The 16039-nt window shown below is 45.2% G+C and overlaps 1 protein-coding gene across 1 annotated transcript in view; it reads left to right on the top strand.

The window, feature by feature from the left end:
• MMP2 (matrix metallopeptidase 2) overlaps positions 1–16039 on the top strand; it is a 740650-nt gene that overhangs the window by 366536 nt on the left and 358075 nt on the right. The window contains exon 6 of the mRNA XM_063437965.1: positions 10405–10578. Within this exon, the coding sequence (XP_063294035.1) occupies positions 10405–10578 (174 nt within the window). The remainder of the gene's footprint in view (positions 1–10404; positions 10579–16039) is intronic.

Below are 16039 nucleotides of genomic sequence, written 5' to 3'. Positions count from 1 at the left end.
TCACACCAGCACTGAGGGGGCCCTTCTTGCTTTACAGTATGTCTAATCCTGAGGCTGCTGAGAGAGCTTAATGGAGCACTATAGTGCCAGGAAAACAAAATTGTTCCTCCCCTCCCCCCTCAAGGCCCAGCAGGAGGGGTGGACCTAATAATGAGTTTGTTTTCCTGGCACTATAGTGCTCCTTTAAGCTCTCTCAGCAGCCTCATGATTAGACATACTGTAGAGCAAGAATGTCAAATTCAAAGGCTAGCACAGGCCAAATAAACTAAGTTTACGTTTATGTGGGCTACTTTAAAAATCAAACCTTACATTTTCATAGAAACATACGTTTATTTGGAAAAGTACAGTATAAAAAAAAAAAAATAATAATCCCAGCATCACCCTCTACTAAACCCCAGCACTCTTCGGTACTAAACCTCAGCCCCCCTCTACACTAAATCCCAGTCCCCCTCTACACTAAAAACCCAGTCCCCATCCTCTATACTAAATCCCAGTACCCTGTCTACTTTAAAAATAACCAATATTAGCCAACATGAAGACTCCACTCACATTGCTGCTGCCAGTATGCGACTCCAGAGTCCGGCCTCTGGTATACCCCCAATGGCGCCGTCTGCACCCTGTGCCAAAGCGGATCATCCCGCTACTCCTTGAAAGCCTAGTGTAGCGGATTGGTACCGGGCTGTCCTACAACATGTATGGGAATAATTGTATTCGGTCATATTGCTAGTTTAATGTGTGTGAACATGCATATAAATCATTGTATCCGGTTATATTGGCAGTTGAATGTGTGTAAAGTACTGTATTCCTCTGGTTGTTCGGTAGAATCATTCGAATGAAACAAGGGAATGAAACTACCGAACAACCAGACCACCCTGTGTAAAGTGTGCCTTCAATTACCGTTTGCAACAATGTTGCAAACGGGTAATTACCTATTCGTGCAGTGTGGTCTTTGTCTTCTGGGTGGCCGCCATTCGGGATATGAACACGTGGCGGCGGCCATCTTAAACTGCCGAACAGGGGTGTTTTGCCGTTGAGTGTCTGGAACCGAAATCGGACACTTGACTAGGCAACCACCGCTGAGACCTCCAGACTCCCAATACTTCGTGGGGAAACTACCGGTAGAAAGAACCCCACGAACTAGGGGATTCATCCGAATCCCCGTCAGGCTACTTAACAGCAATAATTCACCTGTTTGTATTCGCCTGTTTGTGACCGACCGCAGGGCCAAAATGCATGGAACTGTTTTCGGATACTTTACCCCTGCGGTCGGTCAATACTTTAAAGTCCCATAACTCCCGAACGCTTTATCCGAATGGGCTGATTTTAAAATATGTTGTTCCTCCAGACTAGGGCTATCTGGAGATATTGGATTTGTGGATGTACCCCAAGTATTTAGGGTACATCCAAAACTTGGGTAAAACTATGTACATGATAAGGGGATTATGATGCTAGAGGAGGGGAGGAGATGTGTGGGAGGTTACTGTTCACAGATTGGATAATGTCTTAAGTGATAGAACCTCCTCCCTTGCATGGGAGAGGGCTTTATAAGGAACTGTGGAATAAAGCTTGTCAGTTCTACTCCTGAAACTGTGTGTCGTCCAGTTATTGGGATTGCGATGGGGATATTGCTGTATTACTCTACCTGCTAGAAACCTTGCCTGTGGACTTATCATCACCTTGTTCCTGAGCCTCACTGGGATCTCTAGTGGAGAATAGCTGTGAAAGATCGGCTCTCCGCTACATTGGTTGGCAGCGCTGGGATCCAAACTCACAGAGGAACAAGCGTAAATGGAGTACGGATGGAGATTGATTTTTCTGCGCTAAAACGCTCCACGCTAAAGGACCTCCTAGAGGCAAGGGGTATACAAGCCAGCAATAAGAAGAAAGCAGTACTTGTTACAGAACTCATGGCAGAGTGCAGAATGGAGGGCGATTCAGTTCCGGCACAGAGGGAGCCGGGAGGAACACCACAAGAATCGGAATTCCAGAGGCAGGTTCAGTTCAGGCTATCCCTTTATGGGGAAACCCCCCCAGCAGAAATTATTACCAGGACAGTGTCCGAGGTACAAGAATTCATCCTAAGGACACAGGCGACAACTGTTCCAGAACAAAGCTCTGCAAGTAGTGTACCACAGGAAGGTAAGCCTAAAATACCATACCAGGCTTTTAAGACATATGTGGAGGCAGAGGAAGATATAAACGCTTTCCTGCAAGACTTTGAGAGACTGTGTGCACTGCATAAAATTAACACAGAGGACTGGGTACCTATTTTGGCCGGAAGGTTAACCGGGAGGGCAGCAGAGGCATATCGGACTGTACCTAATGACGAAATAAGGAATTACAGTAAAGTAAAAGAAATTATACTCGCCAGGTATGCTATAACACCCGAGGCATACCGGCGGAGATTCCGGGATTTAAAGAAAGCAGAGAAGGACTCGCACGCAGAGTGGGCATGCCGATTACAGAGGGCAGCACTCGGGTGGGTGCAAGCTAGCAAGGCACGTTCCATGGAGGATGTAATACAGATGTTGCTGATGGAGCAGTTATATGAGGGAGTAACCAGTGAGGTCCAGGAATGGGTAAGGGACAGAAACCCTACTTCCCTCACCGAGGCTGCTAGAAAAGCAGATGACTACCTGGATGCACGCAGGCAACAAAAACCTGCAGCTCCAAAAGCAACCTTTAAAACATTCGGGGGAACCACCTACACCCCAGCTCCACCGAGACCACTACCACCACCACCACCACCCGCTGCACAGCCCCGGTTCCGACAACCCACCGCTGGCCCCTGTCATCACTGCCAGAAGTGGGGACATTATAAAAGGGAATGCCCACAGCTGCGGGACCGTTCCACCTGGATTCGTCCAGGCCCACCTCCACCCAGGGCGGCCGCAGCCCACCACTACCAGGACCTAGTTGCCACCCCGTATGGTTCTGCAGTCCCCATTACCACTGTGGAACAATGGGAGGTACTGCATGAGGCAGATCCTGTCCAGGCCAATGTGGACAATCTACGGCACCATCGACAGACCGTATATCTGAATGGTACAGCAGTCCGGGGGTTACGAGATTCGGGAGCCACCATCACTTTGGTACAGAGCCACCTGATTTCAGATCAGGCAAAACTGAACAAAACTGTTGCAGTCCGGGTAGCTGGGGGAGTGGTGTACCGGCTACCTACAGCAAGGGTACATTTACATTGGGGAGCGGGGGCAGGGGACGTGGAGGTGGGGTTGATGCCGCATTTACCGGCGGAGGTTTTATTGGGGAACGATCTGGGGAGGCTCACTTCTGCTTTTGAGCCCCAGTCGCCCACCACAGGGGAGGTCAACCCTGTAGTCACCCAACAACAGGCCCGCATCCAGGACCACAACACACTGCCGGAGGTCCAGGTAAGCAACCCTACCCCCCCTCTAGAATGTGTCCCCTGGGCTCCACCTAATGAATTTGTAGCTGAAGTTGCAACAGACCCCAAGCTTCAGGTGTATAGGGACAAGGTTGTCACGGGTCCCCCCGGGGCGGAGGGAGAGAGATTTATCTGGGATAAACAACTTTTGTACAGGGAAACAAGCAAGCAGATTACAGGGTCAGACCCGATAGCGAGGAGACAATTAGTGGTACCGCAGCGGTACCGGGCTGAATTACTCCGGATAGCGCATGATATTCCGCTATCCGGACATCTAGGGGTTAGTCGCACCAGGTACAGACTAACCCAGAGTTTCTTCTGGCCAGGGATTAGCCAGGAAGTACGCAGATATTGCACGACTTGCGATACCTGCCAGAGAGTGGGAAAAAGGGGAGATCGCAGGAAGGCTAAACTTCACCCCTTACCCATAATAGAGGAACCTTTTAGCCGAATAGCGGTGGATCTGATAGGCCCTCTCAATAAAGCTAGCCCGTCAGGAAAAAGGTATATTTTAACGGTACTAGATTATGCCACCAGGTATCCAGAGGCAGTGGCTTTGACCAACATCCACGCTGAAACGGTCGCGGATGCCCTCATGCGGATATTCTCCCGGATGGGATTACCCAGGGAGATTATCTCGGATCAGGGTACCCAGTTTACCGCAGAATTCACCCAACACCTCTGGAGGATCTGTGGCATTAAGCCTATTATCAGTGCCCCTTACCACCCCCAGACGAACGGGCTCTGCGAACGATTCAATGGTACCTTGAAGCAGATGCTCCGAACCTTTGCAGAGACCCACAAGGACTGGGAACGATTCCTGCCGCACCTCCTATTCGCATACCGGGAGGTGCCGCAGGAATCCACAGGGTTCTCCCCGTTTGAATTACTGTTTGGGAGGAGTGTCCGAGGCCCATTAGATCTTATTAGAGAGCATTGGGAGGGAGACCGGAGCACAGACGGCACCCCCATCATACCATATGTGTTGGCCTTTCGGGACCGCCTAGAAGCGTTGACCAAGATGGTAAGGGAAAACCTTCAGGAGGCCCAGACCCGCCAGCGCACATGGTATGATCGGGGAGCCAGGGACCGTAGCTTTCAGGTCGGGCAGAAAGTACTAATTTTAAAACCTGTCCGACATGATAAGTTACAGGCCGCCTGGCAGGGCCCATATAAGGTGGTGGAGCAAAGATGTGACACCACTTAAATTATCGGCCCCTGCACAGGGACTGGGGGGCGACGCATGCTCCATGTGAACATGCTGAAGCCCTACCACGAGCGTACTGAGGAGGTAACCGCCATCTGTGCCCCTAACACTGAAGAGTTTGACAGCTTACCCCTCCCCGATTTGCTGGGGGATGGGCAGTTGTCCGGGGATTTAGGGGAGGTTGCGCTGGGAGATCGGCTGAGCCCACAGGAGCGGATCGAGGTACAGCAACTATTAGAAGAGAAACGCGACACGTTCTCTAATGTACCTGGATACACGCCTCTGGCAACTCACCGGGTCGAGACCCCAGGGCAACTACCCATGCGCCAGACTCCCTACCGCATCCCAGAAGCGGTACGGGCAAACATGCGTAAGGAGATCGACGAGATGCTCCAACTGGGGGTGATTGAACCCTCAGACAGCCCTTGGGCATCTCCTGTAGTCCTCGTAGCAAAGCGAGACGGTACGACCCGCTTCTGCGTGGACTATAGGAGATTGAACGAGAAGACCGTATCCGACGCCTATCCGATGCCCCGGATAGACGAGTTACTGGACAGAATGGCCAGGGGCCAATAACTCACCACTATTGACTTGTGTAAAGGTTATTGGCAAATCCCCCTGGCCCCAGACGCCATCCCGAAGTCGGCCTTTGTCACCCCATTTGGCTTGTACCAGTTTAAGGTCATGCCATTTGGGATGAAAAACGCCCCAGCCACCTTCCAAAGGATGGTGGATCGGCTCCTGGATGGATTTCAGGACTATACCTGTGCCTACCTGGACGATATTGCTATTTTTAGCAATACGTGGCAGGAACATTTAGCTCACATAGGAGCTGTGCTAGATAGGATAAGGGAAGCAGGTTTGACCTTGAAGCCGGCCAAGTGTAGTATCGGAATGGCTGAGGTACAGTACCTGGGACATAGAGTAGGGTGCGGTAAACAGAAACCCGAACCCGCCAAAGTAGAGGCTGTAGCCCAGTGGCCCACCCCTAGGACTAAGACCCAGGTTTTAGCGTTTCTAGGGACAGCGGGGTATTACAGGAAGTTTGTTCCCAATTATAGCGCCCTGGCCAAACCCCTCACTGACCTGACCCGTAAGAACCTTCCCCGCCAAGTAAACTGGACCCCGGAGTGTGAGCAGGCATTTCAACAATTGAAAAATGCACTGATAAATGCCCCTGTCTTGGCAGCTCCCAATCCAACTAAACGTTTTCTTGTTCACACAGACGCTTCTATGTTTGGATTGAGGGCAGTACTGAGTCAAGTCGGGGCCGATGGCGGCGAACATGCAGTGGCTTACATCAGTCGCAAACTGTTACCTCGAGAAGTAAGCTACGCCGCCATCGAAAAGGAGTGTCTGGCTGTGGTGTGGGCCCTAAAGAAACTGCAGCCCTATTTGTATGGACAGCCCTTTTCCTTGCTCACGGATCACAACCCGTTAGTCTGGCTGAACCGGGTGGCTGGGGACAACGCCAGGCTGCTGCGCTGGAGTTTGGCGCTACAGCCTTTTGACTTTAATATCCAGTACCGGCCGGGTAAGCGGAATGGAAATGCTGACGGGTTGTCAAGACAAACTGACTTAGAGAAATGATCCGTGAGCCCCCGGACATCCCCAAGCCGATCCGTGTTGGATCAGACTGTGTATGCCGGCTTGTGGGCAAGGGGGAGCAGTGTAGCGGATTGGTACCGGGCTGTCCTACAACATGTATGGGAATAATTGTATTCGGTCATATTGCTAGTTTAATGTGTGTGAACATGCATAGAAATCATTGTATCTGGTTATATTGGCAGTTGAATGTGTGTAAAGTACTGTATTCCTCTGGTTGTTCGGTAGAATCATTTGAATGAAACAAGGGAATGAAACTACCGAACAACCAGACCACCCTGTGTAAAGTGTGCCTTCAATTACCGTTTGCAACAATGTTGCAAACGGGTAATTACCTATTCGTGCAGTGTGGTCTTTGTCCTCTGGGTGGCCGCCATTCGGGATACGAACACGTGGCGGCGGCCATCTTAAACTGCCGAACAGCGGTGTTTTGCCGTCGAGTGTCTGGAACCGAAATCGGACACTTGACTAGGCAACCACCGCTGAGACCTCCAGACTCCCAATACTTCGTGGGGAAAGTGGGCGGGCCATTCGGTAGAAAGAACACCACGAACTAGGGGATTCATCCGAATCCCCGTCAGGCCACTTAACAGCAATAATTCACCTGTTTGTATTCGCCTGTTTGTGACCGACCGCAGGGCCAAAATGCATGGAACTGTTTTCGGATACTTTACCCCTGCGGTCGGTCAATACTTTAAAGTCCCATAACTCCCGAACGCTTTATCCGAATGGGCTGATTTTAAAATATGTTGTTCCTCCAGACTAGGGCTATCTGGAGATATTGGATTTGTGGATGTACCCCAAGTATTTAGGGTACATCCAAAACTTGGGTAAACTATGTACATGATAAGTGGATTATGATGCTAGAGGAGGGGAGGAGATGTGTGGGAGGTTACTGTTCACAGATTGGATAATGTCTTAAGTGATAGAACCTCCTCCCTTGCATGGGAGAGGGCTTTATAAGGAACTGTGGAATAAAGCTTGTCAGATCTACTCCTGAAACTGTGTGTCGTCCAGTTATTTGGATTGCGATGGGGATATTGCTGTATTACTCTACCTGCTAGAAACCTTGCCTGTGGACTTATCATCACCTTGTTCCTGAGCCTCACTGGGATCTCTAGTGGAGAATAGCTGTGAAAGATCGGCTCTCCGCTACACCTGTGATGGTGGAGCAAATTGACGTCACGTGCCCCTCCAAGTCCTACATTGTCCAGCCACGGCCATCGTAAAACTGACAGACACACTCTATAGATATAAATGCAACCAAGGCAATATAGAGGATACAGCTTGTGACGGACCGCCTGGCACCTCAGGCAATCACTGCTTCTTAGTACTTGTGAACACCATGAGCACTGTGCTGGAGCACCATAACCACCATAGACCCCACATACCGCCGCAGCTTGGTTGGGGTCTCGCCATTCTCCACCCACCCTGGACCCAAGACCAGGATCCAGCTTCCAGTGGGTAGACCTCTCCTAGTCCAGAGAGCTTAGCAGGAACAGCTCTTATACGAGCTAGTCATTATACTCAAGGGAATATTGTGATATAGCAATCCCCCGAGTGAATGTAGTTCTCAAATCCCCAAAACATGAGCCAAGACTTCATGAAGGGGTAAACAAATCTCTCTTTAGCCTTTTGTGCAAGGTGTATGCCCACATGGACCTTGCTGGACCTTGTTGGGGATAGACACACAAACCTACAAACCAATAATACCACATTTACAATGTAAGGCACTCCCACACATGGCATACAATCCCTCCCCTCTGCCTGAGAAATAATTGAGTCAGGTGATGTATTTAACCCAATTATGTCCAGGCAGAAAAAAACATATTTTAGAAGACTCCCAAAGTACCTTAGTGTGTATAGAAAAAAACAAAAAAAAAAAACCTAATCACTTGTTAATAGTAATGGTTATTTTTATAAATTTTAAAAATTAATAATCCGTGATTTCCACCTGAAACTGCAGCGTGCTTACCAGCTGGCAATCCTGACTTTCAGGCTTGAAGCAAAGCCTCCCCACAGCCCCCTCACCCTGCTTTGAGGAAAATAAGAAAGGGTAAGCCTGACTACCTCTACTGCCGGGGGCAGGCAAAGAACTGGATAGCATGTATGTAGAGGGCACTTTATAGTGACGAAGAAGACCTGAGGAAGACCCGAGTAAAAAAATCTCTGTTGTCATGCACTGTCTCTAATCTGAAGGGAAACTATCTATCTCCTGTCTGCAGAAACTATAATATGCAAATCTGCATGAATATGCAAATTACAGAGTCTTGCTATTCAGGTAGTGCATATGCAGTTGCAACCAACAGGTGGTGCTGTACATAACTGTTGCAATATAATGGCAACCAACAGTTGGTTGGTACCGTACAGGTTATACCAGTGATTCCCAATTTTTTTAGGTTCAAGGCCTTAATATTTCAATATTTTTCCAAGGCGCCTCAAGTCAAAAAAAAATCTAGGTTGTATATAAATACAGCACTGTGACATATACTGGGCCCCTGTTCGGCAGAAATGCCTGCCTTTCGGGGGCAGATCCAGAACCAAATCATGGGAGGGGCACTGGTAGATTATTTAAAGAAACAATTCCGGCACAAAAAACACTACTGCACTTTGTAGTGGTTACCGTGCCAGTAGTGTTGTATTGCATTCCCAGGGTAAGTAGTCAAACTGTTTAAGCTGTTTAACAACTTACCCGGAATAGGGGCTGTAGAAGGGGATAGGGGCAGTAGTGTGTGTGTGTGTGGGGTGCAATATGTGTGGGTGTGCATGTGTGTGTGTGTGGCGGGGGTGCAGTGTGCATGTGAGTGAAGGGTGCAGTGTGTGTGACGGGTGCAGTGTGTGCGTGTGAGGAGTGCATTGTGTTTGTGAAGGGTGTAGTGTGTGTGAAGGGTGCAGTGTGTGTATGTGGGGCAGTTTGTGCTTGAGGGGTACATTGTGTGTGTGTGAATGCAGGGCAATTTGTGCAAGAGGGATACAGTGTGTGTCTATGGGGGGAACAGTGTGTGTGTATGTGGGACAGTGTGTTTGTATGAGGGAGCAGTGTGTGTTTATGGGGGGGGTTGTGTGTGCATGGGGGGAGTTTTGTGGGTCTTTGGGGTAGGAGGGGAAATTCATAAATAGATGCATTTTTTTTTTAAATTAAAAACAATTATTTTCATATCTCCTCTCCATGCTTAGCTGTGCCTGGAAGGGGGGGGGGGGGGGGGCAGTACAAGGTAATCCCTGGTGGTCCAGTGGAAAAGCCATGGTGGTCCCAGTGGGGAGAGTGAACTCTAGCAGCCTCCGAACTCGCAAGAGGAAAACCCGGCGGAGCTGCAGGTTAGAGCTCCCTCAGGTCCTCTCACTCCCCTGCCGGCTGTCAGCATCACACTGCTAGCAGGCCGGTGGGGGAGATGTCTGATCTCCCCTCCGGTCCTGCAGAACCGGCAGGAGAGAGTGAGGCGCGGTTTAGGTACTATGATTATAGCACCTGGGAAACATTTCCACGGTGCCTTAGTACACAGTTTGGGAACCGCTGGGTTACACAGACAAATCCACGTAGTTAGTAGAAAGCATCAGAGGGACAGAAGAGCACACAAAACATTTAACAATAAACAATACATTTTAGACCCCAGGCACTATAATGGACACAGGGTGACTAAGACACAAGAATAACTTGGGTACTACAAAAAAAATTCTGTCTTCAGCCCCCAGTGATGGTGACTGCTGTCCCACCTACCACATGTACAACAGCTTTGCATAATTGCATTTCTGAAATACACATCTATGAACCAAACTATGTCAACGGGTTTGTCAAATATTCCTCGGGTATTCAAGTGCTAAAAAGAACGGTCATCTACATTTTTTTTTTAAGTAGAGCAATGATGTAAGTAATTCATGTTTTGTTTTATTGACAAGACTTGCTGATTCTACTCCTGCTCACAAAACAACTTAAATAAGCGTAAGCTGTTTTGGGGGTGGTAATATTCTTTAAATATGCTAAGATGAAGAGAAGAATAGAGGATGAGATAATATAATGGCATATCACTTGTAAACACTACATAGTACCCTGCATACATAGGGCACAAATAATATTTAGGCTTTGCATTACTGTGGCTAAAATTTAGGAAGTGCAAATGTATAACTATTGTGTTAATTGTTCTTATACTAATGTTTGCATAATGAATACTTGCCTTGTTTCCTCTAGTACTCTTCACTTTGTCTGGAAATGGAGAAGGGAAGCCTTGCAAATTCCCTTTCAAGTTTCAAGGTACCAGTTATGATAGCTGCACAACAGAGGGAAGAACTGATGGCTACAGATGGTGTGCAACCACAGAAGACTATGACAAAGATAAAACATATGGATTCTGTCCTGAAACAGGTAGGGACAGGTTTACATAGGGGTATAATATGTTTTTGCCATGTTTGCTCTATATAGATAGAAATATGTATACCTCTCACAACATCCTTTTATTATATAGGCTTCCCACTGTTCTTATACCGCACCCTACTTCTTCCTTTATAAAAACAAAAACCACATCAAGTGCTACCTAGTTATTAACTAGTAAAAGCAGATGTGATTTATTTATTTTTTTTGCATTAAACCTATGAGAAAAATCACAGGGAATTTAGTAGTGTTCAGGGCCATTTGAAAAAAAAAACAAAAAAACATTATGGAAGTAGTACCCCCTTCATAATGTTTTTAAACTGAATTTGAGTTAAAGGGACACTGTAGTCACCTGAACAACTTCAGCTTAATGCGGTTGTTCAGGTGAGATCTATAGCTCCCTGCAGCCTTTCTCGTGTAAACACTGTATTTTCTCAGTAAATACATTGTTTACAAGAGAAAGGCTGCATTTTTTTTCTGAGAAAATACAGTGAAAATACAGTGTTTACACTGGAAGCTAGGAACACCTCCAGTTGCAGTCACTCAGACTGCCACGAGAGGGACTTAAGAATTGATTGAGGCATAAAACTCCTCAATCCACTCAGATCTGCTTTCATCAGACAGAGGGCAGCTCTGTGCACAAGCATTCTGTCTGCAGGCTGTCACGTGTGATTGAGAACTGACAGGCTGGAGGAGCTGACAGGATGAAGACGGAGACCGAGCAGGAGGGGAGGATTCAAACTGTAAGTAAACTTATTGAGTGAGTGTGGGTGATTGAGTGAGTGTGGGTGGGTGACTGAGAGTGAGTGGGTGGCTGAGGGTGAGTGGGTGGCTGAGGGTGAAAGAGTGGGAGGGAGGGAAAGAGTGGGAGGAAAAGAGTGGGAGGGAGGGAGATAGAAATATATAGATAAATTAAAATAGATAGAGAGAGATAAATACAGATAGGGGTATAGATAGATTGATAGATAGATATATAGATAGATAAAAATAGATAGATATAGATAGAAATAGATAGATAAAAATAGATAGAAATAGAAATATATAGACAGAAATAGATAGCTATAGATAGATAGAAATAGATAGATAGATAGAAACAGATAGATAAAGGTAGATCGATAAAAAATAGACATATATAAATATAAATAGATATAAATAAATATAAATAAATAGATACAAATAGATAGATATAAATATATATATATATATATATATATATATATATATATATATATATAGATAGATAGATACAATAGATATAGATAGATAAAATGGATAGAAATAAATATATATATATATATATATATATATATAGATATATATAGATAGATATATATATATATATATATATATATATATATATATATATATATATATATATATATATAGATGGATAGATAAATAGATAGATATAGACAAAGATGGATAGATAGATAGAAATATATAGCCAGAAATAGATATAGATCAATATAAATATATATATATATATATATATAAATAAATAGATAGATAGATGTAGATAGATAGATAGATATAAATAAATAGATAGAAATATTTATATATATATATATATATATATATATAGATAGATAGAAATAGATAACATAGATAGATAGATACAACAGATATATAGATAGATATATAGATAGAAAGAAAATATATATATATATAGGAAATGATGAACCAGAGCACTCCAAAGGACTTGGTGAAAAAAAGTTATTTATCTGTGTACAGGAAGATCATCTGTACACAGATAAATAACTTTTTTTCACCAAGTCCTTTGGAGTGCTCTGGTTCATCATTTCCTGCATATCTACGCTCTGTAGCACCAAGGCATTTTTTGAGGAATTAACCGTTAAGGTAGAGTGCCAGATTTCGAATTTGTTTATATATATATATATATATATATATATATATATATAGAAAATAGAAATATCCCTTGCACTCACGCTTTAAAGTTAGTCCAATGCCGGGCGCACCACCAGAGCTCCAAATCATGTAAAGACAAAATATGAGGGAAGGCTGCTCTCCGGACTTTAAAACTTCAAACTTTTATTTAGGAAATAGTTAAAAACGACCAACGTTTCGGTCCCCGCTCGGGACCTTCCTCAGGGTCAAAATAGAACAGCAAACACTACAGTACAATGTGACAGTGGCAAATATATACTCAAATAATCAATTAGTTACTCACCCAAGGTGTGTTTCCGTGGATTCCCGCCATCACCCTGTGCGCTTCCGGGTGTGCGTGCGCATGTATACGCATCACTTCCCTTCAATTACGTGTCTACGTAATAGTTTACCCATCACCCTGGAAACCATAACAACAAAACGGCCTGTCTTTAAAAACAGGACCGTGATCCACAGGATGGAAGATGCTATAAGTATATTTACAAAAAACGTGCATCCAAGTGTTTATACTTAATACGATCTATTGTCAAAAAAGAGAGAACATGTGCAAATTAATATTCATATAGTTAATATTGATGCCTAAAGCAATGTGCATTAACCCCTAAAAGGGGTGTGTGGGTAATTGTATATACCCGAAGTGTATCATAACTAGAGTTGTGAGACCACTACTGTCTCCTATTAAAGTGCTAGTGAAATATATAAAGTGCTAGTGGAATATATAAAGTGCTAATAACTTTGCACCAAATTGTGCAAAACATGCAAATAAAGTGAAACACCCCTGCTTACTGTAGCTTAATGTGTAAAACAACTGTGCATACCAGTGTATTACAGCAACTCCAACATAAAGATACAACTAATAAACATATTCATTGCTTTCTATTACTAATTAAAAATACTTTCATTTAAAAATACTTTTCAATAAAAAATTTTTTTCCAAGCTAGCTGTGAAACTTCATATAAACAAATGATACGTATTGTTCTCATTTAACCCCATAGGAGCCACTGTATCCAGTTGATGGATCCAAAAAGTCTCTTTTTGAAGGAGCATCCTTCCTCTATCTCCTCCTCTTCAGGGGGGAGGAATGTGGTCTATACCCACAAACTTCAATGATGCCAGTGGATGCTTCTTTTCACGTTCAGCTCCCATACAGTCTACACACAGTACCATCTATTTTTGGTCTATTGTCTGAGATGGATGAATTTTTAATGCTAGCTGGAGAACAGAATACGAATGTTGAAACTTTACAATTTACGCCGGAGGAGGCAGCCCAGATCCTATGGGAACAGACTAGCCAGGAATTACCCAATCAAAATACCATGAGGGATGTCTATTTTAAGCTATTACGCCTGCACAAGAAAAGCGTGGATTTAGACTTACATGGCTTATTTTTATCAGACTACTTCAAAGCGAAGATGATTCCGCGCGGCTTCAGGCTGTTGAGCATACCCTCTATTGGGAGACATAAAGTGACAGTCTGCAGGGATTGGACCCATGTATTGAATAAAGCCTCATTTGATCTAATACTTATCACTATCAAGGATGTCAAGAGTGACCTGGTGGAAGTGCGACAACAGATTCTCGCTATGGAGACTGAACTAGCAGTGATGTTGGCGTCTGCGGAGGGCTTAAAGCTACAACAACAGCTTAAAATTGAACTGCTAAAGTATAAGAATGAATTGGTACGATTCAAGAAACAGAAGTTCGAGATGGTTCAGCAGGACTACAAGGACCATCGGGTCTATCGGTGGCTCTCAGGCGATCGTCCACCTAGACCCAGACGCTTCCGTAAAAGGATTGTTCGTCCAAAGATAACTACAATCGATGTAACCTCTGGAGAATCTATGTCTGAGACCGACACGCCAGCTACAGCATCACCTTTTTTAGATCAGACCGATCCAGGCACGGTCACCAGGAGCAGGGTCAGAGGCAAAGACCTTACAGGAATAGGAGAGGACGTAAGGGCAGAGGTAGTGACAAGGGGAAGGCCCCCCCTCCCCAAGTGACCCCAGTATTCAACCTCTCCCATAGACAACTCAGCAACCAGGAAATCAACATCCTTAGCAAAGGACTCACGTTTGTTCCAACTAGCTATCCCAACTCTTTCAAATGGAGTACCGAGCTGTTTATTATGGGCAGAAACATGAGGCTTAAAGAATTTTTTCATACCAGTAATAAAGATGAAGCACACCATATGCCCACCAAACCTGAGGGATTTAGAGTAAAATCTACATTTGATCCTCAATCCACCAGAGCATCCATTAAGACCTTCCTGATGACTACATCCAAGATGGCAAAGGAGGCCTTTTCAAACCCAAGGGGGAAGCAACACAATATTTCCAAGCATGAGCGCTCTTTACTTAAACATCTTGCGCAGGACCATTCGATCATCATCCGCCAAGCGGATAAGGGAGGGGGCATAGTCGTTATGAACTATGTGGACTATGTGGACTATGCGGAGGATTTGAAACTACAGCTCCAGGATATGAATACGTATTGCCCTCTCACAAGTGATCCTACGCTGGGGATTAAATTGAAGATGTATTAGAGATGGGCCTCAGGGCTGACTTCATCAGTCTGGAGCTATACAGGTTTTTGAACAAACCATTCCCTCGTACTCCGGTCATATACAGTATCCCCAAGATACATAAAGACCATAATAAACCCCCTGGACGGCCCATTGTTTCGGCAATTGATGGCATACTGGAGCCGATAGCCCAGTGGCTCGACTTTATTTTCAAGGAGCCAGTTGAACAGCTCCACACTTGTATCAGGGATACACAAACGTTACTGGATAGAATTAGGAAGTTGGATTTCAACAACACAGCTCCAATTTTTATAACAATGGACGTGAAAAGCCTATATACAGTGATACCCCATACAGGGGGCATTGAAGCTATGAGGCAGGTGTTACACGAATCGTCTACCTACCGGGGTCCGCCCATCGAATTTGTGTTGGAGTTACTGTCACTTATCCTTTATAACAACTACTTTCGTTTTGAGGACCAGTGGTACCTACAGGTGGCTGGTACATCGATGGGGTCGGCGATGGCTCCCATGTATGCCAACGCGTACATGTACGTTTATGAAACCATCAATATCTTGACTCCATACCAGCATTCAATTATTGGATACTATCGGTATATCGACGACCTGCTGATCATCTGGCAGGGCACACATGAGGCAGCAGCCACTATGGTCGACGAATTGAATGCTCTCCCGCTACCTATACAGTTCACAGCGAATATTAGTGGAGACCGGGTCCAATATTTGGACCTTGAAATTTCATATGGCAGTAACGGCATACAACACACGTTATTCTCCAAGCCCACGGACCGTAACACTCTGCTACACGCTAGGAGTGCCCATCCCGCTGCCCTGATAAAATCAATTCCGAAAGCCCAATTCCAGTCGGTGATCCGCAACAATTCAGACAAAGACAAGGCCGAGATACAGCTTGGGGCTATGACCCAAAAATTTCTAGAAAGAGGATATGATGCTCACGTGTTGGATGATGCACTGGTGAAAGCTTGTTTGGCTCCGACGCTCCCA

This window comes from Pelobates fuscus, chromosome 12, assembly GCF_036172605.1.
Source record: "Pelobates fuscus isolate aPelFus1 chromosome 12, aPelFus1.pri, whole genome shotgun sequence".
NCBI classification, from domain to species: Eukaryota; Metazoa; Chordata; class Amphibia; order Anura; family Pelobatidae; genus Pelobates; species Pelobates fuscus.
The sequence above is the reverse complement of the archived record's forward strand: the minus strand, read 5'-3'. Positions and strand labels throughout refer to the sequence as shown.